We start from the raw sequence: 27746 nt of genomic DNA on the forward strand, positions 1-27746 counted from the left end.
TAGGCACCCCCCCCATAAATTAATGGGCTATGGGCTGGCACTCCTCTTTGCTGAAAAATGCACCAGCACAGTGCATTATCCTAGTAAATTTGGCATTACCCAAGGCTGGTACATTTATCATGAAATGGGAGAGCCAGGCCCACGGACTGAGGTTAGCTATTATAAATTACAGGAGGTAACTAAATAATTGCCATTTCTGAGTGCCGTTGTGGTGTCAGCCATTGTGGGGGCTTTGTTAATTCTTAAATAATGAGTTTTAATTGCTTTTATCTGTTGCAAGGTGATCTATAAATGTAAAATGTCTCTTACTCTGATTGTCCACAGACTGGTACAGCAATATGAACATTCTAATTCTCTGACTGGTTACAGATTGGGCAAACAGGGGCATAACTACTGAGGAATTAGATCCCGCAAGTGCTGACTGATAAGCTGTCTCTATGTGTTCATAAAAATTGTCCAAAGTGTAGAGGGGCCCCAAACAGCACATCTAGTACTTTAGCACTTTAGCTTCTCCAGTACTCAAGATTTATAGCATTTAAACAATGCCCAACAGCATTTCTAGTACTCAAGATCTCAGTACTCTAGATTTCTAGGACTCAAACAATGATCATCAGCATCTCTTTTACCCAAGGTCTCCGGTACTCAAGATCTCTAGTAATCAAACAAGGCTCAGCAGCATCTTTAGTACTCAAGATCTGTAGTACTTAAACAATGCTCAATGAAATCTCTAGAACTCAAGATCTCAAATACTCAAACAATCTACTACTCAAGATCTCCAGTGCTCATCATCTTTAGTACTCAAACCAAACCCAACAACATCACTAGTACTCAAGATCTCTAGTACTCAAACAATTCTCAATATCATCTCTAGTACTCAAGACCTCTAGTACTCAAACAAGACTCAGCAGCATTTCTAGTACTCAAGATATCTACTACTCAAACAATGCTCAGTGGCATCTCTAGTATTCAAGATCTCTATTACTCAAACAATGATCAACATCATCTCTAGTACTCAAGTTCTCCAGTGCTCAAGATCTCTATTACTCAAACAATGATCAACATCATCTCTAGTACTCAAGTTCTCCAGTGCTCAAGATCTCTATTACTCAAACAATGATCAACATCATCTCTAGTACTCAAGTTCTCCAGTGCTCAAGATCTCTATTACTCAATTAATGCTCAGCAGCATTTCTAGCACTCACAATGTCTAGTACCCAAGCTCTCTATTACTCAAATAAGGCTCAATAGCATCTCTACTACTCACAACCTCTAGTACTCAAGCTCTCTATTACTCTAACAAGGCTCAACAGCCTCTACAAGCTCCCTAGTACTCAAGATTCCTTTTGACATGTTTCATGTCATATTTTTTTAATTTTAGTCTTAAAATATGTAGGCTAAGTAAGGCTAAGTATGTTCCATTATGAACACAGCTAACTGGAGCATCGGCATCTTACTCACCAGTCATTATTACAGTGTGGTAAGAAATCCCTAAGCATCTCTTGTTACTTTGTAGGTAAGCAGTCTTGGAGATAAATACTTGCACTGTGCCTATTATAGATACAATATGTCACTCACACATCATCAAATCTCTGGCTAGTACATATAAAACCTACTCAATGTAATTGACATCATTAAAAGCACATTTCTTTAAATATATCCTACATATTCTTTCCCCTATTGTTAAAGAAGCACATTGCATTTATTTCTGCTTTATAATGGTTGTTTCTTTGTAGAGAAGATCTACTGCATCTAATGATGTGTGTGTGGCCTCTGTGTTGACCTTATATGCTGTTTCATCAGTCACTGCTTGTGTGTTTAAAGGTCTTATATGGTACGAACATTTTTTCCCTTAACAACCTAAGAAACCAATGTTGAGCACCAAATTGGTTTCTTGCATTTGCTTGTCTCTGTCAGCATTATTAGTGTCGGTTATGACCACGATGGACACATTAAAGGGCTTCATCATACACACATCCTTTTGTTGTACAACTTAGGGACCAATGTCTTTTGAACATGTACTGATCTTTTAGGACCTAAATATTTAAATACTTCTAAGACCTAATCCTGCTACAATACATAATGCCTAAGAAGCTTAATTCATTGAATATTAATTCACTTGCAAAGAATGGGTCATACAATGTGTGTGCAAAGCAGGTTTTATAGCTCTTCCTACTGTTAGGAATGGGGCTCAGACTTATTAAAAGGAAGGGCCTTGACTGGGTGAGGAAAGTCAGGCACGTGCAAGGGATAGAGATGGTATAGGGTTAACTGCTGGATGGGCGGAGTAGGAAGTTAACAGGCAGAAGGAGGAGACAATGGGGTATAGGGAACGCAGGAAAAGGAAGTTCCTACCTTTTCCGGTTGGAGCAGAGGACAAGCAACATCCCACCCTCCCGCCCTGGATTTGTGGTAAGCTTACAGATGGGGGCATTGTAATTGGATACGTATGCCTTATTGTCACAGCTGCAGAGGAATGCTTGCCAGGGGTGGGGGCTTATGCCCCAGTTTTAGGCACAAGTGTGCCAAGGTGATTATGGTTTCCTCGGACAAGGGTCCCAGGACGGTGGTTTTATGGTTACCTGCTCCCACTTGCCCACCTGTTGCTCCTGTGACAGGCGGCCGGCATGGCAGGTAGCCCAGTTGGTGGTGGTCTTCCAGTGGGCAAGCATTCCGGGTGGGGATATAATGTTAATATAATGTTGATACAATGTTGATTCTTATTGTTAACAGTAATTTGTTAATAAAGCTGTGGCCTGTTTTATCCCAACCTGGTTGTCCTTATTGCCTCCTGGGGTGGGGGTTGGCAGAGGTAGTTGGGAACCCTTTCAGGTTAAAAGAAAAGCCGACACAATTGACGATGCACAGTCAATAGTAATGTATATTACACAGCCATTTTAATAAGTGATCATTCCAGAAGCACTGGTAAGTGATGTGAAAATGTGCTTAGGTCAAGCTGGGAGAAGATCTAAGCAATTAAATAAATCATCAGAGATTCAATTGTATGAAAAATTTACTTGAATGGGTAATGCATGAAACCTACTGTGTTTGCAAGTGGCCCCATTTCTTGGACACCCAGGGAGAACAAACACATTAAAACTGAGGATTATTTGATGTATCGACAGGAACAAGATAGCACCACATGGTGTATGGTATGGAAAGGCAACTACATTCAATCCGAAATTAGAATAAAACATATCTAGATATCTGTTATCTTTTGCAAGGATTAAGGCAATAGGCCTTTAAAACAATCAGGACACCTAGATTGTTGACTAGTAATGATTGGTGGATCATAGTTTGGCTTGCCAGAGACTCTCCAGGTTGGGAAAAGATGCTATTTAATAGATTTAAATAAGGTCATTTGCCGATGCAGTAGACGGTTGTCATTAGGGATGTAGTGAACCTAAAAAAAAAAGTTCGCGAACATGTTCACGAACTTACGCCAAAACCCGCGAATATTTGCGAACTTTGTGAACCCCATAGACTTCAATGGGAAGGCGAACATTAAAAACTAGAAAAGCCATTTCTGGCCAGAAAACTGATTTTAAAGTTGTTTAAAGGGTGCCACGACCTGGACAGTGACATGCAGGAGGGGGATCAAGGGCAAAAACTTCTCTGAAAAATACTTTGTTGGCACAGAGTTGCGCAAAAAATGCAAGCTATTCTAGCGAAAATACGCGGCTTTTTTGCTATGTCGCGCTAAACACCATGAAAACAGGATTTGCGGAAAAACGCCATGTGTGACTTGTGCGGCGTATTGTACAATACTTTTGCGACGATAAAAAACGCGGTGGAAAACGCGGCGCGAACCCAAACTGCGAACATACGCTGAAAGTTCGTGAACATACGCGTTCGCGAACACCCGATGTTTGCGCGAATTTGTTCGCCGGCGAACAGTTCGCTACATCTCTAGTTGTCATGTTGCTGTGACTTTTTGCCCACAATGCACCACTTTTCCCCAGATTCTCCAGGTCAAGAATAATTGTGGCCTTGTGGGATGCTTCATTGTGTCCATATTAGTAAATCACACTGTGGACATGGTGGATGCGACATACACTTACGCATACACACTTAGATTGTAAGCTCCACGGGGCAGGGACATCCTTCCTACCGTGTCTCATACCACATGGCACTTATACCTATATTGTATTCTGTAAGATTGTACAGCGCTTTGTACCTTTGTGGTGCTTTATAAATAAAGTTATACATACATACATACACACTGAATTTGACAAGAATTCTTGCAAAAAAATACTCCAGCATGGGGAAAAAACTGGGAAATTTGCATTGGAATTTTGTACTTTTCACATTGCTCTGCATTCATAAATGAGCCCTCTAAAGTCTAATTTACTAATAGATGTGCTAAACTGTGCCAGTGCAGTTACTCATAGCAACCAATCAGCAATGAGTTTTCTACTAGAAGTGAGCCCCTATTTTGAGGCTGCTGACCCTGGCTACCCACAGACTGGGCGAGCACAATTATGCTTGGCACCAACAAACACAAGTGGATGCAAGTACAGTACCTTTAATGAATGGTGTCCATTTGCACTACTGTGTTGCACTACTATTTGAACCATGGGACCAGTTTTGCACACCCACAACAGTAGTTGCACTTGAATGACCCCTGAAGTCTTGCTTGTTGTTTTCAAGCAAAGTTTAATGTTGACATGTAGAAAGCAAATTCAAGGATGAGACAGAGATGGGCAATGACTGTTATGACTCTTTTTATCTTTCCCTATTATTCTCCATGTCTTACTATTTCCTATGCCTAAACCATTTCATTTTACCAGTATTGTGTTCTCCACCCCAACTTTATTATTATTGCCTATCATTTCATGCATCACTTGTTTCCCATACATTCTCATTTATCCTCCTCTGCTCTCAATTGCTCTCAATACCTCTCTATTTCACACTTCATATCCGATCCTCTTATCTCTATATTCATCATTTCCATTCTGCACTCATCTATCTAGATCTCCCCATTTTACATTCACCTTAATACATACAAGTATCTTGTTTTTGCGCTCAGTACAAATTTTAGTTTCATAATATTGAGTAGCACAGCCTTTTCCAAAGTGACAAAAAAGAGGCTTTATCACAATATGGCAATAAAACATATTTGCAGCTGACTGCCTGCCCCATCCAGTTATATAGACTGAGCTGAAAAGCCACAACAGAATATGCTTGGCGGGTGAAACCGAGTTAGACCCACAGCATAAACTAAAGGGCCCTAAATATCAGTTTTTTGTGTCCTACCATCAAAAGTCAGATACAGAAGCTCACATCATATTAAAGGGAACTCTTTATATAACACAGAAACCCCTAATATACCTATTACTTTTATCTGTTCCTTTAGATAGTATGAATACATATTATTTTATATGCTGAACTCCTGCTGCAAAACAGTTCTTCTCTGTCTGCATCTTTTGAAATCCTGGCAGGGGAGGAGGGACTAAAACACTGATGTTACAAATTGTAACAACTTCTCCACAGCTTACAGACAGCATGCAGGAACTACATAACCTACAATGCATTGCAAATCATAGCCACGCCCAGTGACTTTGCAGCTCTGCCTTTTCCCCAACCCAGTGACATCACGGTCCTGCCTTTTCCCCAACCCAGTGACATCACGTTCCTGCCTCTTCCCCAACCCAGTGACATCACAGCCCTGCCTCTTCCCCGCCCCCCTGACATCACTGCCCATCCTCTGCTTGGAGATAAAAGCTGGCAGAGGTGGCAACCCTAGACCAACAGACCTAAAAAAACCTGAAAAATCATCAAAACCGAATAGTTGGCAACTCTAATGGACATACCCGGGCATGTCCCTGCCTTGTGCATTATTAATTCAAGGCACAAGGCAGGAAAGGGATGGATACATTTCTGTTTGTGGTGGCAACCAATAGAACTGAGAACTTGGAATTATCGATGAATATGTAGTCGTTCATTTTCCTCCATCTAAGGTGCAATGGATCACATACCCCTGACAGAAGTGCAGACAGCACCAATACCAACAATGGACAGGGGTGCAAGTACAATTTAACACTCCCTAGTGCTCAAGTACCATTTGGCATAGATATTCTATCCTTTAGTATTATGTTTGTGCATTTATGTGCCCTTAGATTACTGCCAGTCTAGGGGGCACTATGCCATGCCAGGAGGCAGACAAAGGATTTCACTCAATATTTAGGAAAGAAAAAGTCCAATTTGCAGATCTGATTTTAAGAAATTAGAAATCAAGAAAGAGAGTGTGTCTTTTACTTAAGGAGCAATTCCTAAATTAGTTTCAGGGTAATGGAACAGAACAGATTGTGGTTTTGTCTTCAGAGAACTGTTCCCGCTCGCTGCCAGATTGGAGGTTCAAAGGAGCAGCGAGTTTCAAAGCTGAAGCAGCATTTTTTGAAATCGGGTAAAGCTCCTAATCCCCAGGTGACATTTCCCTTTCTTTTAGCAGTTCAGAGAGAAGCTATGCCGAGCTGACGCCAATGGTAAGAAGAGATTACTTTTAATTCACACGTTTTAATTAAATTGCCTTAAAAACAGATGAAACTGTTAACTGTGCCTTAAGATGTCTCAATAGTCTATTTTCCTGCAAATGTTGCATAACAAGGGTGGCACTATTAAATACGTTATACAGTTTCAGGGCAAATAGCACTCAAGGAAATTTGGGGAATTTTAGTAACTCAGACAATGAATGCTCTCCATTTGCCAATGACAGTTACCCAGAAGAACTTGTTTAGGTGATCTTGGGCAATTCTATCCTTACACGTATCCAGATGGGAATAATCTGACTTTAACAATGATCACTGATGGCAATGGAGGGTGTTTTTTGTGTTTATGCACTGTGTGGTAAAGCTTTAAAGTTTTTAAATTGCCATGCATGCTGTTGTTCTTAAAAATATTTAACACCCACTCATATTCAGGGATGATCTAGTCTAAAGGTGGCCATACAGGGGCTGATTTCAGCTGCCGATATCAGTCCTTTAGGCCGATTCAGCAGCTTATTTGCCTATGTATGGGCACCATTGACGGGCCTCCCCAACTGACATCTGACCTGAAATTGGGCAGATCTCAATTAGACAGGTTTGATTTTTTCGTCAGATTGGGTACCACTCCTCTGCCTGCCATTTTCATTGATTATTTGGCCCTAGGGCCTGTAGGTAGGCATATCGGGAGAAGATCCGCTCGCTTGGCAAACTCAACAAATGAGCCTATCTTACAGTGTATGGCCACCTTTACTCACATCTGTGTTTATTTTATGGTCTGTAGTTTTGAAAGATTTAGTACAGGTTAGTCGGTTTAGTACAGGTTAGTCGGTTTAGTACAGGTTAGTCGGTTTAGAACCGGTTAGTCGGTGTAGTTAGTGTGTATTAATAAATACTGTACTGGCCAAGAACAGGGTTGGGGACTCAAACAACAAATCCTATGATATGTTGTTAGGAGTTGTATAAATGGTGTGAACCCCACTTCTGAGGGGGTGGAATGTTAAGCACCCCAGAACTTTATACAACATTCCGCCACCCTCCTTCCCCAGGAGCCATTGCATTTTATCTGCAAGCATGTGGGTAGAGGATAATGGGCAGTCAGAGCAAAGGTCATATTTTTTGTTGTGAAACCTTTGCACTGCAAGTTACACCCCTTGTGGGTTACCCCATTTATAAGTAATTGCATGAGGCCACTGATAATATCTTAAGCTATCCTGCTACTGCCTATAGAGAACCCGTACTTGCTGTTCTGCGAGTAAATTGGTTTGGTTACCCTGCTATATCTCATACCACACTCATTACTCAGCCTGCCATGCTATTTAGAGTATCAGCAAGTAAGTTTGGCTCCTAGATGTGGCTGTGCTACCGAGTCTGTCAGACTAATAAAACATGAAGTCTTATGTTCTGACTTCTCACACCACCTAAAGGGTTTGTAAGAGTTCGAGTTAACCCTGAAAGTTCTGTCAGTGCCTACACCCACCATCACCATGCTGAAAATGTCATTGCCTCTGCTTTCAGTAAACATGAACATAACAGAATCTACTTTTGTAGCCAGTGTAGGACGTGGGTTGTAAGTAGAGCTGTCTATAGAGCGGGTACAAATAACTGCACATTGTTGAGCCTTGAAACCCAGAGGACGTAGTATAGAAAAATGGTGGCAAAGTTACCCGACTTTCAGCCTCCAGCATCTAAAGGGCTACAAACTGGATAGAGGAAAAAATAAGTTAGTGCCACACACTGTAGTCTGCTATACTAAGGTCCCTGTTTTACAATCCCTGTTCTGATGTCAAATTGACCCCAGCAATTGTCCCCGCCTCTGTCTCCCAGCAACAGAGCTGTCCCACAGCCAATCGTTGCCATTCCAGGGATCACCTGATCCCTTCCGCCTCCCACAACCTCCAAACTCCTTGTGCCAGCTTTTCTGTTGCTGAAAGAAGGAATACTGTATGTACAAAACTATTTTGGAGCTTTCTTAGGGAAATATATTGAAATTATGAGCTGTGATGCTGTGAACAGTGAACAGCAATGGGGATGTGGCCAAAAGTGGGCGTGGCATAACAAGTTTTGCAGGCCTCTTCCTGTCCTCAGATCTGGTAGCCTTATGCTAGACTCTTTATGGGAGAGGTTCAGTTTTACTAAGTCACCTGTTGGATAATTCGGATATGATGCAGGTATAGTGAGAGCAAATGGTTTATTTATTGGCCAGTTTTGGAGCTGGACCTCACTAATCTAGTACAGGTATAGGACCTGTTATCCAGAATGCTTGGGACCAAGGGTATTCCGGATAAGGGGTCCGTAATTTGGATCTCCATACCTTAAGTCTACTAAAAAATCAATAAAACGTGAATTAAACCCAATAGGAATGTTATGCATCCAATAAGGATTATTTATATCTTAGTTCGTATCAATTACAAGGTACTGTTTTATTACTACAGAAAAAAAGGAAATCAGTTTTAAAATTCTGAATTATTTAAATAAAATGGAGTCTATGGGAGACAGGCTTTCCGTAATTCGGAGCTTTCTGGATAATGGGTTTCCGGATAAGGTATCCGTACCTGTATAGCAAATGGTCCAGGCCAGTACTCACTGCCTCCCTGTATGTTCAGCATTGCTTTCCTGTGCAGCCAAACAGTCATGGAGACACTACAGTTATTTATAAGCAAAACCTATATCATAGTTCCATACAACCCTGCTCCTGAGTTGAAGGTATTGCAGCTTTTAGCCTCATTTAATCTAGCATTTTTGCATGCCTACAACTTGTGATTTGAATTACGTGGGATAAAATATGGTTTTACTGGTGAATAATGGATCAGAAATCTTTTACCCGCATTTAATCTTCCCAGGGTAGATGTAAATTTCCCACCGATTCCTCAGTCACGGTGTTAGAAGTCACTCTCAAGGGCAGTGTGATTTATACATGTTTCACATGTTTCATGCACCAAAGTGACTGGAGCGTTTCTACTTCAAGGGGACCTGTCACCCAGTATAATAAAAGTCCTTTATAAATTAAATGAAACCCAAATTTGTTTTTTTTTTAATGAAAACATCCATACCATAAATTTAGAAATCTCAGCTGTCAATCATGCTTTGCTTTCCCTACCTCTATGCCTCAGGCAGTTACTTTCACTCTCCATTCTGCACTTCCTAGATGTCACTGCTCTCCTCACATTCCACCTCCCTCTTCACCAACTATAATGGTGCATCCCATATACAAGCATGGTCATCAGGCCCCCCCCCCCCCCCATTCTAGCACAAACAAGATTTTAGGATGATGCAAAGCTTGTCTTAATAACAGCACCCACAAAATGGCGCCTGCCTGCTGCTGTTATTGTTAATTCCAAGAATGAAGGAAACAAGATTTATATAATTTATATAGTGTAAGTAAAGTTAATTTTGCCTGACTAGCACATTAGAAAAGAAACTGGAATTAGTTCTTATGGTGACAGGTAGTGATGGGCAAAATTATTCGCCAGGCATGGCAAATTTCATTGACAGATTGTTTCACGGAACTGGCGACAAAATTTGCCACGTAAAAAAAAAAAAGTTGCGTGTGTCAAAATATTGTCGTGCGTTTGACGTGCACCATTTTCACCATTTTGCAAATTTTCCACTGTATCATGAATCTTTTGAAATATTTCCGAACTTTTCGACGAAGCGAAACGGGACAGGTTCGCTCATCTCTAGTGACAGGCCCTCTATAAACTGTGATTAATGTGGGTGCTACAGGACAGGTATGGGATCCGTTAGCCAGAAACCTGTTATCCAGAAGGTTCAGAATTACAGAAAGGCCATCTCCCACAGACTCCATTCTATTCAAATAATTAAAAATGATTTCCTTTTTCTCTGTAATAATAAAACAGAACCTTGTACTTGATCCCAACTAAGATATAATTACCCCTTATTGGGGCAGAACAGCCCTATTGGGTTTATTTAATGGTTAAATGATTCCCTTTTCTCTGTAATAATAAAACAGTACCTGTACTTGATCCCAACTAAGATATAATTACCCCTTATTGGGGCAGAACAGCCCTATTGGGTTTATTTAATGGTTAAATGATTCCCTTTTCTCTATAATAATAAAACAGTACCTGTACTTGATCCCAACTAAGATATAATTACCCCTTATTGGGGGCAGAACAGCCCTAAAGGGTTTATTTCATGGTTAAATGATTCCCTTTTCTCTGTAATAATAAAACAGTACCTGTACTTGATCCCAACTAAGATATAATTACCCCCTATTGGGGGCAGAACAGTCCTATTGGGTTTATTTAATGGTTAAATGATTCCTTTTTCTTTGTAGTAATAAAACAGTACCTGTACTTGATCCCAACTAAGATATAATTACAACTTATTGGGGGCAGAACAGTCCTATTGGGTTTATTTAATGGTTAAATGATTCCTTTTTCTTTGTAGTAATAAAACAGTACCTGTACTTGATCCCAACTAAGATATAATTACCCCTTATTGGGGGCAGAACAGCCCTATTGGGTTTATTTAATGGTTAAATGATTCCCTTTTCTCTGTAATAATAAAACAGTACCTGTACTTGATCCCAACTAAGATATAATTACCCCTTATTGGGGGCAGAACAGCCCTATTGGGTTTATTTAATGGTTAAATAATTCCCTTTTCTCTGTAATAATAAAACAGTACCTGTACTTGATCCCAACTAAGATATAATTACCCCCTATTGGGGGCAGAACAGTCCTATTGGGTTTATTTAATGGTTAAATGATTCCTTTTTCTTTGTAGTAATAAAACAGTACCTGTACTTGATCCCAACTAAGATATAATTACAACTTATTGGGGGCAGAACAGTCCTATTGGGTTTATTTAATGGTTAAATGATTCCTTTTTCTTTGTAGTAATAAAACAGTACCTGTACTTGATCCCAACTAAGATATAATTACCCCTTATTGGGGGCAGAACAGCCCTATTGGGTTTATTTAATGGTTAAATGATTCCCTTTTCTCTGTAATAATAAAACAGTACCTGTACTTGATCCCAACTAAGATATAATTACCCCTTATTGGGGGCAGAACAGCCCTATTGGGTTTATTTAATGGTTAAATAATTCCCTTTTCTCTGTAATAATAAAACAGTACCTGTACTTGATCCCAACTAAGATATAATTACCCCTTATTGGGGGCACATTGTATTGCCGCTCCAGCTTGTCACCTCCCTTTCCTCATCAGGCTGCTCCCTTTCCCTGCTCCTCACCTTACTGAGGTGGGGGATATTGGGATTTGGGGATTGCCTAGAGTGCACCATAGACTTGGCCTGGCTCTGTTCAAATCAGGCAAAGATTCTCTAGTTTGGTGACCAAATGAGCATATCATAAGGTGTATGGCCAACTTAAGGCAAAATGCATTTTCTATTTTTTTTTATTTTTTAAAGGACAAGGCATCCCCCTGGCACCCCCTTAATTCTTATCATCTCCTACCCTGAGCCTGCATTTTTCTTTTTCAAATATGCACAGGCATGGGGTGATTTATGTTGCACACTGGGCCACCATCTTTTTTTAGCCTTGTTAGTATCCCCACCATCCATAACATACTAAAAGTTAATGTAAAGGTTAACTTCCCCTTTAAAACCATTAAACATTTGTAATTAATTTATGTTGGAAAATTGCTTAGAACTATCATTATTTTCAATAGGCAGAATTTTACATTAGGTATAAATACGCAGAGAGGAGTGTTCTAGGCACACAGTACCCACTGGCTTCCTATTTTACTGACTGTAATTCAATATATACTTTGTATTTATCTATTATCTTAATAACCCCGTTTGTATTAATGTCTTCTACTGTACAGCGCTGCGTACATACGTGGTACTTTATAAATAAAGATATACATACTTAATTGCAAAAGATACCCTACTCATAAACAACGGAACAATCTTAAGGTGGCCATACACGGGCTGCTTCTAGCTGCCCATATCGGTCCTATAGACTGATTCGGTAACACAGGTAAATTAATAAAATCAGACCTTTTTTGCTTTTATGGTCTTCTTTTTTTTTTCTTATAATGCTAAATTAGCATTCAGAAATATTCTCAGCCTCAGAATCATTGCCATATTTACAAGGGATGATAGGGATCTAATCTCACAGACAGTAGGGAGCAGGGGCATTCTCTAGCCGGTATCTTCTTGGGAACAAAGGGACAGACATTGCTAATTGTGCTACATGTGGAATACAATATCTCATGACAAAAACAAAGCTCTAAAATGCGCCACACAGTTCCTTTATAGTGAAATCAGACCCAGATGGGGAATATCATTACTGATACTGTCAGCTACAGGGTTCTCTATTTTCCTAGTTATAATATACAGACAAAACAGATCTCTGTCTCTAAATAAAGGGATTGTAGGTAAGGGCTAATTAGTGAATAAAAGCTGCCAAGTCATTATATGCATGCTATTTAAGCATGTCATGGCTGGACTGGTAGACCAGTTATATTTTTATATATTTGTTCGTAATAACAAGAGCCATTATTATCCTGTTATTATATGTATTATATATTTTAATTCTAATTATAAATATGGTGTTTATTATTATTATTATTATTTTTATAGTGCTGTAATTTCACTCAGTGCTTTACAAATACAAGACCAAATGGTTAATATATATAGACAGGCATTCTCCCAAAATGATTTGCAGTTACAATTGGATATTAATAATAGACAATAGGGTCCCAAGCCGGACTTGGATTTCTTACTATTGAGTGCTATTCTGATACCTACTGGGAGCTGCTATCTTGCTCCCTTCCCATTGTTCTGCTGATCGGCTGCTGGGGGGGGGGGGATTTCACTACAACTTGAAGCACAACAGTAAAGTGTGACTGAAGTTTATCAGAGAACAGGTCACATGGCTGTGGCACCCTAGGAAATAAAGAATATGGCTAGCCCCATGTGACATTTTAAAATTAAATATAATTTAATGGAGAATGAAGACGCTCTATTAACTGATGTGTTTTAAAAAAAAAATGTTTTCCCATGACCGTATTCCTTTAGGAATTTTAAGGCAACCTGTCTCCTGAACTTTACATATACAGATACAGTATATTACTGTTTCCCATGGGCCAGAAGCAATCTAAAATGTTCTATAGATTCCCAAGAATGTTTTCTATGTATACAGGTATGGGACTTGTTATCCAGAATGCTCGGGACCCAGGGTTTTCCGGATAAGGGATCTTTCCGTAATTTAGATCTCCATAACTGCTAAAAATCATTTAAATATATAAATCATTAAAATTAATTGTTTAAATAAACCCAATAGGGCTGTTCTGCCTCCCAGGCCCGGATTTGTGGCGAGGCCACAAAGGCCCGGGCCTAGGACGGCAAACATTTAGGGGCGGCATGCCGCCCCGCCGCACCGACGTTCTGCTCCCATACGGAGCAGCGGGGACCTCTCCTCGCTGCTCCGTATGTGTTCATATCGGTGCCTGCACAAATGCGCATGCGTGCGCTGGGGGGGGGGTGTTAGGTGGTGAGTTGCGCATGCGTGCGCTGGGTGAGTTGCAAACGCGCATGCGCAGGGGGCGGCTGAGCGGGGCGGCCTCCGGGCACTCGGATTTTAAATCCGGCGCTGCTGCCTCCAATAAGGGGTAATTATATCTTAGTTGGGATCAAGTACAGGTACTGTTTTATTATTACAGAGAAAAGGGAGTCATTTAACCATTAAATAAACCCAATAGGACTGTTCTGCCCCCAATAAGGGGTAATTATATCTTAGTTGGGATCAAGTACAGGTACTGTTTTATTATTACAGAGAAAAGGGAATCATTTAACCATTAAATAAACCCAATAGGGCTGTTCTGCCCCAATAAGGGGTAATTATATCTTAGTTGGGATCAAGTACAGGTACTGTTTTATTATTACAGAGAAAAGGGAATCATTTAACCATTAAATAAACCCAATAGGGCTGTTCTGCCCCAATAAGGGGTAATTATATCTTAGTTGGGATCAAGTACAGGTACTGTTTTATTATTACAGAGAAAAGGGAGTCATTTAACCATTAAATAAACCCAATAGGCTTGTTCTGCCCCCAATAAGGGGTAATTATATCTTAGTTGGGATCAAGTACAGGTACTGTTTTATTATTACAGAGAAAAGGGAATCATTTAACCATGAAATAAACTCAATAGGGCTGTTTTGCCTCCAATAAGGGGTAATTATATCTTAGTTGGGATCAAGTACAGGTACTGTTATATTATTACAGAGAAAGGGGAATCATTTAACCATTAAATAAACCCAATAGGTCTGTTCTGCCCCCAATAAGGGGTAATTATATCTTAGTTGGGATCAAGTACAGGTACTGTTTTATTATTACAGAGAAAAGGGAATCATTTAACCATTAAATAAACCCAGTAGGGCTGTTCTGCCCCCAATAAGGGGTAATTATATCTTAGTTGGGATCAAGTACAGGTACTGTTTTATTATTGCAGAGAAAAAAGGAAATCATTTTTAAACATTCAAATTATTTTGAATGTTTTTTTTAAATTATAACGTGTAGACATTTGTGTCTAAATAAACTTTTTGATTTTTATATGTCCTTGGAGTGCTTTCTACGAGACTTTATATATATATATATATATATATATATATATATATATATAAATTATAATATATATTGGTTTTTTTTCTTAAGAGAAAATAGCAAGTAAAGAACAAGATTCTAAATTATCAGCAAAAATCCTCACTGTTCCCCAATAACCTGCATATGGAACTATGTGTTGTTAAGAGAGGTAATTTGGAGAAAATGCCTGTTGCAGAGTAATGTTGGGCACAAGTAATTGTACGTCTCTATGCTGTTGTACATCCAGGGGAAATGGTATTTTTTTATTAGTCTGTTGATAATAACATCACTTTTCTCCTGTCCAACTGCCAAGAAACACAGATTGAATTATTTGTGCTGTTAAAGGAAAAGTTTTGTATGAAAAGTTTCTTGTACAAATCTACTATATGGCCATTAAAGTATTGGTCTTGGCTATTTAAGCCCCGTCATTCCTGACACAGGTGCCAGCAGGGCCGCCATCAGAAATTTTGGGGCCCCATAAAAGTTGCTTACATAGGGCCCACTATGAACACACGCTCACAGTACCACCATTTTGGCCACACCCCTTGTGTGTGCACTATAAACAGCTGATGTTATACTATATAGAAGCAGTTCATATAAAGAGTTCCATTGATTAATGCACTAAGTACCGTTCATTGGGGGTCAGTGGAGCTTGCCCTAAGTTTAAACCCCAAACTCCTTCCTGCCCCTGCTCTGGCTGCCATTACTCAATATGGAAGTTTTTGCTTAAGTTATGTAAACTGCAAAAGTTTATGGCCCCATTGATCTTACTGTGAGGCCTAATATAGTCACCAGTTGTTCATAAAAATAGTAAAAATAATGGTATAACTTACACAATCTGCGTAACTTTTGTGACGTGGTCAGGCCCCAATTCTGAAGAAGACTTGACAGGCCCCAGTACAATAGAACCCCCTCTCCCTCCGTGATGGCGGCCCTTGGTGCCAGTATATCATACAATGATGTTCTTAATATTTCCTTTGCTTCCTACTTTGTGACAGGATTTTGGGGAAGGCTCATTCCGATTTCAGCAAAATAATAATCCCATGAATAAAGTGAGGTCTGTACAGAATGGGTTTGAAGATAGGAAGATGGGAGTGGAAGGACTCGTGACTGGCCTGTACAGAGCTCTGGCCTAAACCCAACTGAAACCCTGTGGGATGAATTGGAACATCAGTAGATGCAAAGAGACTTTGTAAGGTTTTAAATAAACATTGTTGTATAATTCAGATGGATGAGACATTTAGATGAAACTCCCACAACGATCAGTCACCTAATGAACTGTAAGGGCTCAATTACTAACACGTTTGCTTAATTGTCAGTAGTAACTAATCAGCAATTAGCTTTGGACAGTCTACTAAAACTAGGTGAATGCAACACTTTGGGGCACATTTATTAATCCACGAATCCGAATCCCGAATGGGAAAAAATGTTTCCCATTCGTATTTTTTTCGTATTTTGCGCAATTTTTTTTATCGCCATCACGACTTTATTGTATTTTGCGCAACTTTTTCATCGTGGTCGTGATTTTTTCGTATTGAGCAATTGTAACGGGGGAAAAACCAATCCGATTTTTTCGGGACGGCGACGAAAAGGCTGCGGAAGATATACAATAAACTCGTAACGGCAACGAATAAATCGCAGGACGTACTAAAAAGTCGCAACGGCGACGGAAAAGTCGCAAAAATACCGATCATTGCGAAAAAAAACGCGTTCGGGCGCTTTCGGTCCGTTCGTGGATTAGTAAATCTGCCCCTTTAAGTTTGATTATAGAAACTGATTTGTGTTTTTTATTTGCCATATGTATATTACATGCCAGGAGAGCTACAGTGCTAAAGTATTCTGAATTTTTAAGATTGATAATTTGTATAGTGTATAGCAGGATCCACCTGGCATGTTATCACATGGGCATGGGCATATGGGCACACACACAATCAGTTCAGTGCCCAAGAGTCCTGAACATTCTGCCTGGTCAATGGTAGGTGTACAGGCCTCCACTGAACATAATAATAGACTATAAATCATGTATCCATCGGCTATAGTTATGTGTTTTGTAATTGGAGGGTACTATATATACTGTACTACTACTGGCACTATGCACTACTTCCCTTATGATATCCAGTTATTTCCACCTTCCTGAAGAACAGTTCCACTCCTCACAGCCTTGTACTCTATGGGGCACATTTACAAAAGCACGAACGCTCCGAGCGTATTTTTGCCGAATTTTTCGGGCGTCCGCATGACTTTTTTGTACACCAAACTACTTTTTTGTACGCCGCACGACTTTTTCGTATGCTTGCGTGAAAAAATCGGAAAGGTTTTACCGCTGTTTACAATGGTTCGGTACGAAAATTTAGTGACTTTCGGATCGCCAATACGATATTATCGTGACTAATATGATTGCATTAATCCAGATGCATTAGCTTCCATCCTGTTCTTGCCATTTTTAACTGCCATATTGGGCAAGTTTCCTTCACTTTTCTCACCAAGGAGAATGGTAGGAAGGGTTAGCCCAAGCATGGTGGTGGGTAGTATACTAGACTGTACTGTATGACTGACTGGAGTCAGTTATCATTTGTGGTTATAATATTTTGGGTATCACTTATCATCCCTAAAGCCTTCTGTTACAGTGATATTCTTTAGAAGGTACCAGGTCCCCTTTAGGGGCCAGATACCCACTTTAATCCACCCTTATGTTTGCACTTTAGCCCTATCCTGTGGAACCAGCTAACTTCTGTGAGCCTGCTTCTTTTTGCCTATGCACGTAGTTTGGGTGTATCCCAAACTGGGTGAAATACTAATGACATGGACATCCCCCAGTGACTCCAGGAATGAACACTGTGCTCTTCTGCTCATTGCAGGACTTCCTACTCTCCCCTACACATTGCACATTAATTACTCGAGTATAAGCCGATCCGAATATAAGCCGAGGTACCTAATTTTACCTAAGAAAACTGGAAAAACGTATTGACTCGAGTATAAACCTATAGGGTGGGAAATGCAGCGGCTATTGCTATGTTTCAATAATCAAAATAAATACCAATACAATTACATTAAATGAGGTATTAGTGGGGTATATGTTTTTAAATATTTATTTAAAAGAAAAACAGTAAATTAGCTCTGTAAGTGGAGAAGAGGGTCAACAAAAACAATATGGTATCAACAATGATACCTTAAGAGTACTACCCCCTTAGCTCAATCAGCAACCCAGCTAAAACACAGAGTTAAAATCATTCAAAACTATATATAGATTATATAGAATATAAAGTGCAATGTCTAGTGCAGAATGGGACAGATGAGGATGGTAGATGGAGATGAATTGGGAGCGGGCCAGGGCAATGGAGCGTCTTGCGGGTGGCCTAATTTGCACACAAAGGACAGAGGGTGCTAGTCTAGAGGGACCCATGGCACCCGACTCGAGTATAAGCCGAGGGTGACTTTTCCAGCACATTTTGGGTGCTGAAAAACTAGGCTTATACTCGAGTATATACAGTAGCTGTTAGTCGCAGAAAGGGGTTACAATAAAGGGATGGGGTCCTGTCATCTCTCACCTACAAATTTATAAAGTTAAAATATTAACACACGTTTCTCATTTATTTTAGTTCTTTGAGAAGAAATGAAACATCATCCAATCTTTCTGGATTTGCTTATTATGTACCTTTTGGTATGTTGCAGTTTATCATTGTCAAGGCAAAACGTTCAGCTCAGCACATTTTAGTAACTTGTGTAGCTTCACAGCTGTTAGGTATCAATGGTACCCAGAAGGGCCGAGCCAGAGAAAGCTTTGTACACATTCCAGCAGACCCTTATATTGAACACTTCCATCTGATTCACCAGAAGCCCAGTTGGTATGTGGCTGATAAACATGCAAAAAATAACTAGTCCCGTCAGCAGCTTCATTAGGAAAACCCAAAGGCAACTCTGCAGATGTGATTCACATTCTACTCAGTCCATGTCGAAGGGACACAACCTATGAATAATTTAGTAACTGCCTCATAGTGAATCTTAGACTGCATATGTTTTGCCATTCAAAGCAAAAGAGCCCAAACATTTCCACTCCCATACCTCTCATCACCCACCCTCATACAAATAGTGGGAATCTTTTCCTCATGCCGCCTCATGTTTTCTAGGATATTCCTTATTTTCTTTTGAACTAATTGAATTCCCCACATTGAATAAAATGCTGGCCACAAAGGCAAACCTTCTGGATATTGAAGATATTAACCTGTAGAACTAGTATAGGAAAGGCAGGCCACTGCAGTTCATGTAGCCTTAATACCTCCTATTTGTCATGATTCCAAGTAACCAGCCATCACAGTTTCCTTGATTTTGGCTTATTAACTTTGCAGCAGAAATTTATCAAGCAAATAATTTGTTGTAGGTTCATTATTGTACAAATGATATAATGGACAACTTCTTCCATTTCTTGCAAGAGTGAGAGAAAAAGTCACTTGGTTTCCTACGTAAGGCCTCTGTACATACCTTCCTATATCTATGAGGCACATCGTAGGTCCACAAGAAATATATAACTGCCAGTAAATTAAGTACTTACAGAACAGGGCCAGAACTAGGGGTAGGCAGAAGAGGCATGTGTCTAGGGCGCAACACTAGGCACGTACCTCTTGTCTGCCTACACCTAGACAAGAACCTCGAGTCCCTCAAGTCCCTCCAGTTCTGATCATGATCATTGTCTTGCTACTCCCCAATCCTTGCTCCCCACCAATCCCTCTTCACCCCCCTCTAGTCATCATCACCACGTGAGTGCATGCAAACTGGGGGGGAGCGAGGTGGCTAGCTGTGTTTCCTTAGGCATCTGGCCTGCCTGGCCCGACACTGTTTATCCACAATAAAAGCAGGTCCTTCTTCCTGTAGCTAAAAACAGTTGTGCCTGCAGTTCCAAAATTCCAGGATTCTTTATATGTCTTCTCATCTCCTGTTACAATTTTCATCATGACTCCATGTTAAGCAAAGAACAGCATACAAAATACTTTTGCTGACATTCAATGCCCTTGACTCATCTGCTTCTCACTACAGTTTTTCGCTGTATCCACTCCACTCTACTGAGAGCCACCATCTTTTCACGCCATTCCCACCCGTAGCCATCTCTCACCTTTCTATCTTGCTGCTCCTTACCTCTGGGATCCTCTAAATTCCTCCATAGAGAACACTCCCCCAAGCAATTCCACAAGAAATTCAGATATTATTACCTTTTGCATCACTAAACCAACATCTGGTCCAGCCTTGACCCTTAAGGGCCAATGCCAATGTGCATAGCAGCACTTTTACCCTGTTTATATGTGTATGTTATCTACCCAGTTAGAATGTAAGCACAACAGGTCAGGGACCGCTTTCCTCCTATGTCTCTTACCACATGAAACTAAATTGTAACTCAATATATATAAATATGATATTATATAGAGATATATATACATATAGGGCAGATTTATCAAAATGTGAGTTTAGAGCTTAATACATAAAAACTCACCCACGTTCTATTCATTCCTATGGGATTTTTTAGAAGTGTATTTATCAATGGGTGAAAGTTAGAATTCACCAACTGATAAATAGGCTTCTTAAAATCCCATAGAAATGAATAGAACGAGGGTGAGTTTTTATGTACTGAGCTCTAAACTCACATATTGATAAATCTGCCCCATAGTGTTGTATATATATATATATATATATATATACCATATGTAATCAGAAAAGAACAGATGAATGAGAAGAGATACATAATTTCTATTTAATTAATAATAAAAACAACTCTGGGGACAAACATTCTGTCAGTCTCTTACAACATGGCACTTAACTGTAACTCGATATATAAATATGATATATATATACTGTATGTATACACCATATGTAATCAGTAAAGAACAGATGAATGAGAGGAGATACATATTTTTTTATTTAATTAATAATAAAATCAACTCTGGGGACAAACATTCTGTCAGTGCTTTACAGATCTCCAATTTGATTTTCTAAAGCTGTAATTTTAATCTGCTTTTCCCTGTAAATAAGGAAGCAGGCATATTTTAATAAAAAATGATTAAACTGCAGTTTTAGATATGTGCATAAAATTCCCCCTTCCCCAGGTGTAAATTAATGCAACAAATTAGCCTAAATCTATAATATATGCCAGAATCTATTTTTTAGTAGGGGAATGAAGAAATGCTTGTGTTAAAGGGAAACTAGTCTCAAGAAAAAGTTTTTGGTTTCTTCCCATTGCCACCCTGGTTGCCCTGAAGAACTATTATGTTGGTAGGTGGTTGACAGTAACTATAGCAGGGGGCATGTTAGATCTATATTTTCATATATCTGCAGCCTAGCTATAAGCTTCCAAGGTACAAATGGGAACCTGAACTTGAAAAAGTCTGAACATTTCTGGCTTCAGGTATTTTCAAGGGCTGCAGATTCAGGGTATGATTTAAGGGAAAAGTTCACTTTCCAGAAAATGTACACACCAAAGTTTCACTGAAATATATGTTACAATGAATATGATTAGTGATGAGCGAATCTGTCCCGTTTCACTTCGCCGAAAATTTAGCAAATCTTTCAAAAGATTTGCGAAACAGCGAAAATGTTGCACTTCAAAAAAAAATTGTCGCCCGCGGCTATTCTTTTGTCGCCTGCGGCTATTCTTTTCTCGTGCGGCTATTCTTTTGTCGTGCAGCTATTCTTTTGTGGCCTGTGGCTATTCTTTTGTTGTGCGGCTATTCTTTTGTCGCCCGCGGCTATTCTTTCGTCGCGCGGCTATTATTTTGTTGCCCACGGCTATTATTTTGTCGCCCACGGCTATTATTTTGTTGCCTGCAACAATTTTTGGACCTGTGGCGAATTTTTCCACAGCGCATTTTTTCATCCGTTTCGCAAAACAATCCGCCAATGGCGAAACGCTGAAATTTGCTGCGAATCCATGCCTGCCAAAACATTTCGCCCATCACTAAATATGATGCTTTAATTTGAACTCCCCCCTGACATACAAGACCCTTACCTGTGAATGATGTGATGTTGCTGTAGATAGTCCAGTGCAAGGGAAAGTTCACAGATGTAGATTTTTACAGTCTCTTCATTAAAATGCACATTCTGCTGCAAATGGTAACGCAAATCTCCTCCGAGCAACAAGTCTACCACCATAAACATGTCTTCTTCATCTTGGAATGAATACCTGCAAAGAAAGTGCAGCGGTTTGTGTTTCATGTGAAGGAAGGAAGAAAATATTATGTCCATAAAAGCAGAAATTCAATATGACAGTCTCTTTGCAGCCATCTTTGTGAAGTTACTGACCTCCTGACAAACTCTTTCATATATCTGGTAATAGCATCTCTTGTCTCTGAAATGCACAATATAATTCCTATACATAAATAAGAGAATGAGAGAAATTGCTCTCATGTAAAGGAATATGCCACAGTTATCTTGGCTGGAGTAAAGGCTTTTCTAATGTGACCACGGAGAGCCATTTATACTATAACAGAAATTCTTCCCCCGTGTCTCAGGAACCATAAATGGATCCCCATGCTGTTTAGAGTGCATCTCCATCATCTTCTTTAATACCGTTGTAGGGGACTGAAGGTTTAGTTGCCCTTTATTCAGGCAGTCCCCTAAAATTTAGACAGCTAAGTGTGGTCTCAATTTACAGTTGGGAGGGGTAATGTTTTTTCCTTGTCCTCAGTTAAAGTATTTTCCTGGCATTTCTGAACTGACCAGGAAATGTCATAGTCCTTGACTTTAAAAGGGGAAACCAACATGTGCCCTGCCTTTTTGGATCCCTCTTGTTGGAAGGGGTGGATGGTACTCAGAACCTGGGCAGAGGTAGGCCAAGTAGGTAGTGTTCTGATAGGATAGTTCTGTAATAGCTCACTCCAGGAGTGAGAGTTAGAATCAGGGGAGCTAGTGTGCAGCCTGAAGCTCCAACAAGGAGAACTGAAGGATTAGCAGTCCTGGGTGTACCACCCACATAAATGGGTGACATAGGGGTATATAGTATAGATTACAGAGAGAAGTAGTAAACAGAACAATGGTAAAAAGTGCAAAGTTATGCACTTTGGTAGAAATAATAATAAATGCAAGTTATACACTAAATGGTAGTGTGTTGGGGGGATCCTTAATTAAGAAGGATCTGGGGGTTTTGTAGATAACAAGTTGTCTAATTCCAGGCAGTGTCATTCTGTGGCTACTAAAGCAAATAAAGTGCTGTCTTGTATAAAAAAGGGCATTGACTCAAGGGATGAAAACATAATTTTGCCTCTTTATAGGTCTCTGGTAAGGCCTCACCTTGAGTATGGGGGGCAGTTTTGGGCTCCAGTCCTTAAGAAGGATATTAATGAGGAAAAAATTTTCTGGAGCACACAACACGTCCATTTAACTATAGGCTTACACAGTAAAGGAGCTTCCTACAATAGACAATAGTACTTAAATAAGGTACACCTGTGATTATAACCCAACTCATTGTTCATCAGGTTGACTAAAATCTGGGTTCCAGCAAAAAAAGGTTAAGAAACAGTATCCTAAAAAGTGTGTAGGTTTGCGTTGGACCTTAAAGTAGGTCAATGGACATTTTCTTGGCTGAGGAGCATGGCAGGCAGGTGTTCATGGAGCACTTCCAGGAGAAAAGCAGATGAGAAGTCACCAGCCTCAGGGGATTGTGCAAAGGCCCTTATGTTTGTAAATGACTTTGCAGATGGTTTGAAGGGGAAATGATGTGTTATGGCACATGATATACAGACATATAAAGCAAGACTGACACACAAAGGATTCTGTGTAAAATTACTAACTGTAATGAAAAATCCTGGAAGGCCAATGTGCATTACTTTCTGCTCCAGCTTTTGTCCAGGAAATGTAGCACAACATTCTTGTAATTAAAATTATGACCTGATGAAGGATAAATACCTCCAAAACATATTGCGCTACATTTCCTAGATCAATCCACATAAGGGATCTTTCCATAATTTGCATCTGTGTACCTTAAGTCTACTACAAAAATCATTTAAACATTAAGTAGCACCAATAAGGATTAAGTATATCTTAGTTGTGATAAAGTATAAGATCCTGTTTTATTATTATAGAGAATAAGGAAATTATCCCTAAAAACTTGAATTGGATGATTAAAATGGTGTCTGTGGGAGGTGGCCTTCCCGTAATAAGAAACTTTCTGGATAACAGGTTTATGGATAACAGATCCAAAATGTGTTTTTGTTTTTGGAGAAGGGAAGGTAAAATCCCTGGGGGGTGCCAAAATGTTAGGCCAAAATGTAATTGCTTACCTTATACCCCATGCCAGTGCCTCTGTCATCAGAAAACTGCCCTGGCCCGGGGTAGCTCTGAGAGTGCGATCCTCTTCCTTATTTGGCTTTTCAATTTACTGCCCAATCACAAGCGGCAGAAGACAGAAAAAGGAAGAGGATCACTCTCTAGCAGCTACCCCGGGATAACAGGGGCACTGACATGGGGTATAAGGTAAGTGATTACAATCACTGTGGGTGTCTTAAACTGGGTGCTGCCTCTGTGATAGTGCTGTAAATATTTAACAAATCAGTCTTTTTTTTTTATTTTTAGGTGTTTTTTTATTTATTCATATTTATGCTTCCAAGTAAAACACCTTAATTTCAGGGATCCCCAACCTTTCTTACTCGTGAGCCACAGTCAAATGTAAAAAGACTTGGAGAGCAACACAAGCACCATAAAAGTTCATGGAGGAGCCAAATAAGGGCTGTGATTGCCTATTAGGGGCCTCTATGCACACTATCTAGCTTACAGGGGCTTTATTTGGTAGGAAATCTTGTTTTTATTCAACCAAAACTTGCCCCCAAGTCAGGAATTCAAAAATAACTCCCTGGTTTGGGGGCACTGAGAGCAACATCCAAGGGGTTAGGGAGCAACATGTTGGGGATCACTGCCTTCCTTTTTTTTCAGCAAACCACCTACTTTTGCTGCAACTTACAGATCCCTGGGCTAACGATCTAATTCTAGCATACTGCCGGAAACAATATAGTTGGTTGAGAGAATGGACTGGATTATTTCATGCCTCAGAAACCATTAAAAAAATTATTATAATAAATGGATTTGGGTGCACTTGGTTGCACTTTCAAGCTCTAGTTTTCCTAGACCCCTTAAACTGGGAGCAGTAAATCCTTTGTGGAGATGGCTGTATACATGGAGAAAGCAAATAGGATATACTTAGAGGCATGATAGAATGGTGCATAGTGTGAGGGAGCCATGGATGACCAACTATTGAAGGAAATGTAGACCCACAACACAAATTAATATCAAAATGCTCATCTAGGCATGTTTGCAATATACATTATTTTTTTTCTAGTTTTCAATATATTAGTAGTTTTTATGGTGTTAATATAGTGAATTTGAACAGCACCTACTGGTGTTCATTTTAGCTGACTGGCTACAGTCAGAGGAATATAAAAAAAAGCCTTGCTCTGCTTACAGTGTTTAGTAGAGTTACGTCTAAAGCAACTGGAGTTTTCTTTAAAATCATGAGAAAACTCAGAAGGACCAGTTGCCTTAGACTTAATTCTACTAGATACGGTGTATCATGACCTGGACGACTGAGAATCTTTATAGACATATTGCTCTGCCTAGAACTGACCAGAGAAATGACATGACTCTTCTGTGCTCACTAACTTTATTCTCTAAGCAGAGCAACATCACAAGATGTTTCTTTTTTTATCTTCATTTTCTTCCAACTGTAGGCAGTATGCCACAATGAACTGCAGGTGGAGCAGTTGTTTCAAATTCATTTATGTAAAAACTGGTAAAATCTTCAAAACTAGGTTTAAAAAAAATCATGTAAATTGCAAAAGTGCTTAAAAAGAACACTCGGAGCAAATTTACATTAATTTATTTAGAAAGTTTACATTTTCTTCAATTTGAGCTGTAAGCCATTCCAACCAGAGGAGGTAAAATGCATGTTGGAAGAAAGTAATCTGATTAAAGTAAAACTGTAACTGATTTGCTTATCTCTGTCTCACTCATCTGCTTGAGAGACAACAGTTCTCTCACTCATCTGCTTGAGAGACAGAGTGAGAGAAAGGATTGCCCAGTCCAATTGATGGGAAACCTGATACGTTATAAAGCCTTTCACGCATTCTGCCCTGGCAGGTACATTTACATAGGCCCCGGCTGTATGCAATAAATTATACATTCTCTGATTTATAATCTATTAGGTGCCTCATAAATACTCTGATTTATAATGTATTAAGTGCCCAGTTCAGTGCGCTGGTTTCTCCTTTCAATAGGATTTATGGCTAAGGGGGAAAAAATCTTTACATTTAATTCTCAGCTTCAATTAAGAATATAGAACTGTTGGTCTACCCTCAGGTACTGGGATAATCTATGTCCTTGCACTCGATAAAGGGATCAGCTGAATGGAACTTTTCAGCAGCTTTGGTTCTACCTACAGTACAATGAGCTTTGGCAGAATAATAATCACCATCACTCAGTATTAGGTAGGTGGACATGAGTGAAGACTCATTATTTCAGATGTATTTTTTAGCCTTTTTTGCAACCTCCGACAGCTCTTCATGCCCTGCTGCCTGGCACTGTAGGACCTTTCTGTTATAAATCTCTCAGGGCAGTGTTTATTATTATTATAAGTAGGAATGTTCCACGCTTATGTTCCTTCAGTTTGTTGTTAATGTACATTGACTACTTAGAGTTGTACTTCAACAACACTGGTCAACACTAATATAAATTATGATGCCAAAGTTCTCCAGTATCCCTTTTACTGGGTCCATTATTTGCTGGCACCTGTACAGGGTGACTTTGATGAATATTCAGTCATACAAAGCAGTCTATGATACCGCTGGGAACAGTAGGGCTTATAAAAATCATTGAGAAGGCCACGTGAGGCTCCCAGCCTCGGTCCGAACAAACTGAATAAAGCAAGACTGGTTGTTTGTCTGCCTGATGTCATTGTATTTCATTAATCTGATTATATGCCTAGAGTCAAGTAACGTAGGGACTTGCAGAGTCAGAAAACCCGCAGCTCGTTACAATTTATTACATCCTTTTTCATAGCACCCATATTGAATTACAATTGACGTAGATAAGGGCCGGTGGGACACATATGCAGGGCGCACTCCTAGAAAGCAACACTAAATAGCTGAAAACAAAGTACTTGGATGGAAAGAAATGATCTGCATTGGCAGAAAAGGACAGGTTCAACTCAGAAAAAAGTAACAGTCCCACAGCAAAAATGCCCAGAGCTTCTGAAGCCTTCACAAACGTACTGGCCATCAGCCTGCCATTGCTTCTTTTACACTGCTAGGCCTACATCAGCTTTTAGATCTCAGGCCCCTTTTGTTCTTAGCTCATGAAATGAACACATCTATGCGTCATATTAAAGAATATCTGGGACAGCAAATTTATATGCACCCCCACCTCACCCTAACTCACCTTCAGAATTAGCACCCCTGCCACTGCTCCGTGCCCCCCAGGGGGACAGCCCCACAATTTGGGAACTACTGCTCCATCTAGCAATGTTAATGCAAGGCCATCTGGTTGTTGTAGTACTATAACTACCACATTATAGAAGCCATAAACAACATCTGTTCAACAACATTACACATTACATTTTCTCATACAAAACTCACCTACAAGCCTAGAACTTCCTTCTGCTTTTACTACCAATAGCCCTAATTTTTACCAATTATTTACTTTTTATTGTATCAAACATCCTAGTG

At 39.7% G+C, this 27746-nt stretch overlaps 1 protein-coding gene across 1 annotated transcript in view; it reads right to left on the reverse strand.

Annotated features, from left to right (window-relative positions):
- Window positions 1-27746, reverse strand: part of stk32b (serine/threonine kinase 32B) — a 115414-nt gene that overhangs the window by 54854 nt on the left and 32814 nt on the right. The window contains exon 4 of the mRNA XM_002939053.3: window positions 22046-22219. Coding sequence (XP_002939099.2) covers window positions 22046-22219 — 174 coding nt within the window. The remainder of the gene's footprint in view (window positions 1-22045; window positions 22220-27746) is intronic.

The sequence above is a fragment of the Xenopus tropicalis genome, chromosome 1 (genome assembly GCF_000004195.4).
Source record: "Xenopus tropicalis strain Nigerian chromosome 1, UCB_Xtro_10.0, whole genome shotgun sequence".
NCBI lineage: Eukaryota > Metazoa > Chordata > Amphibia > Anura > Pipidae > Xenopus > Xenopus tropicalis.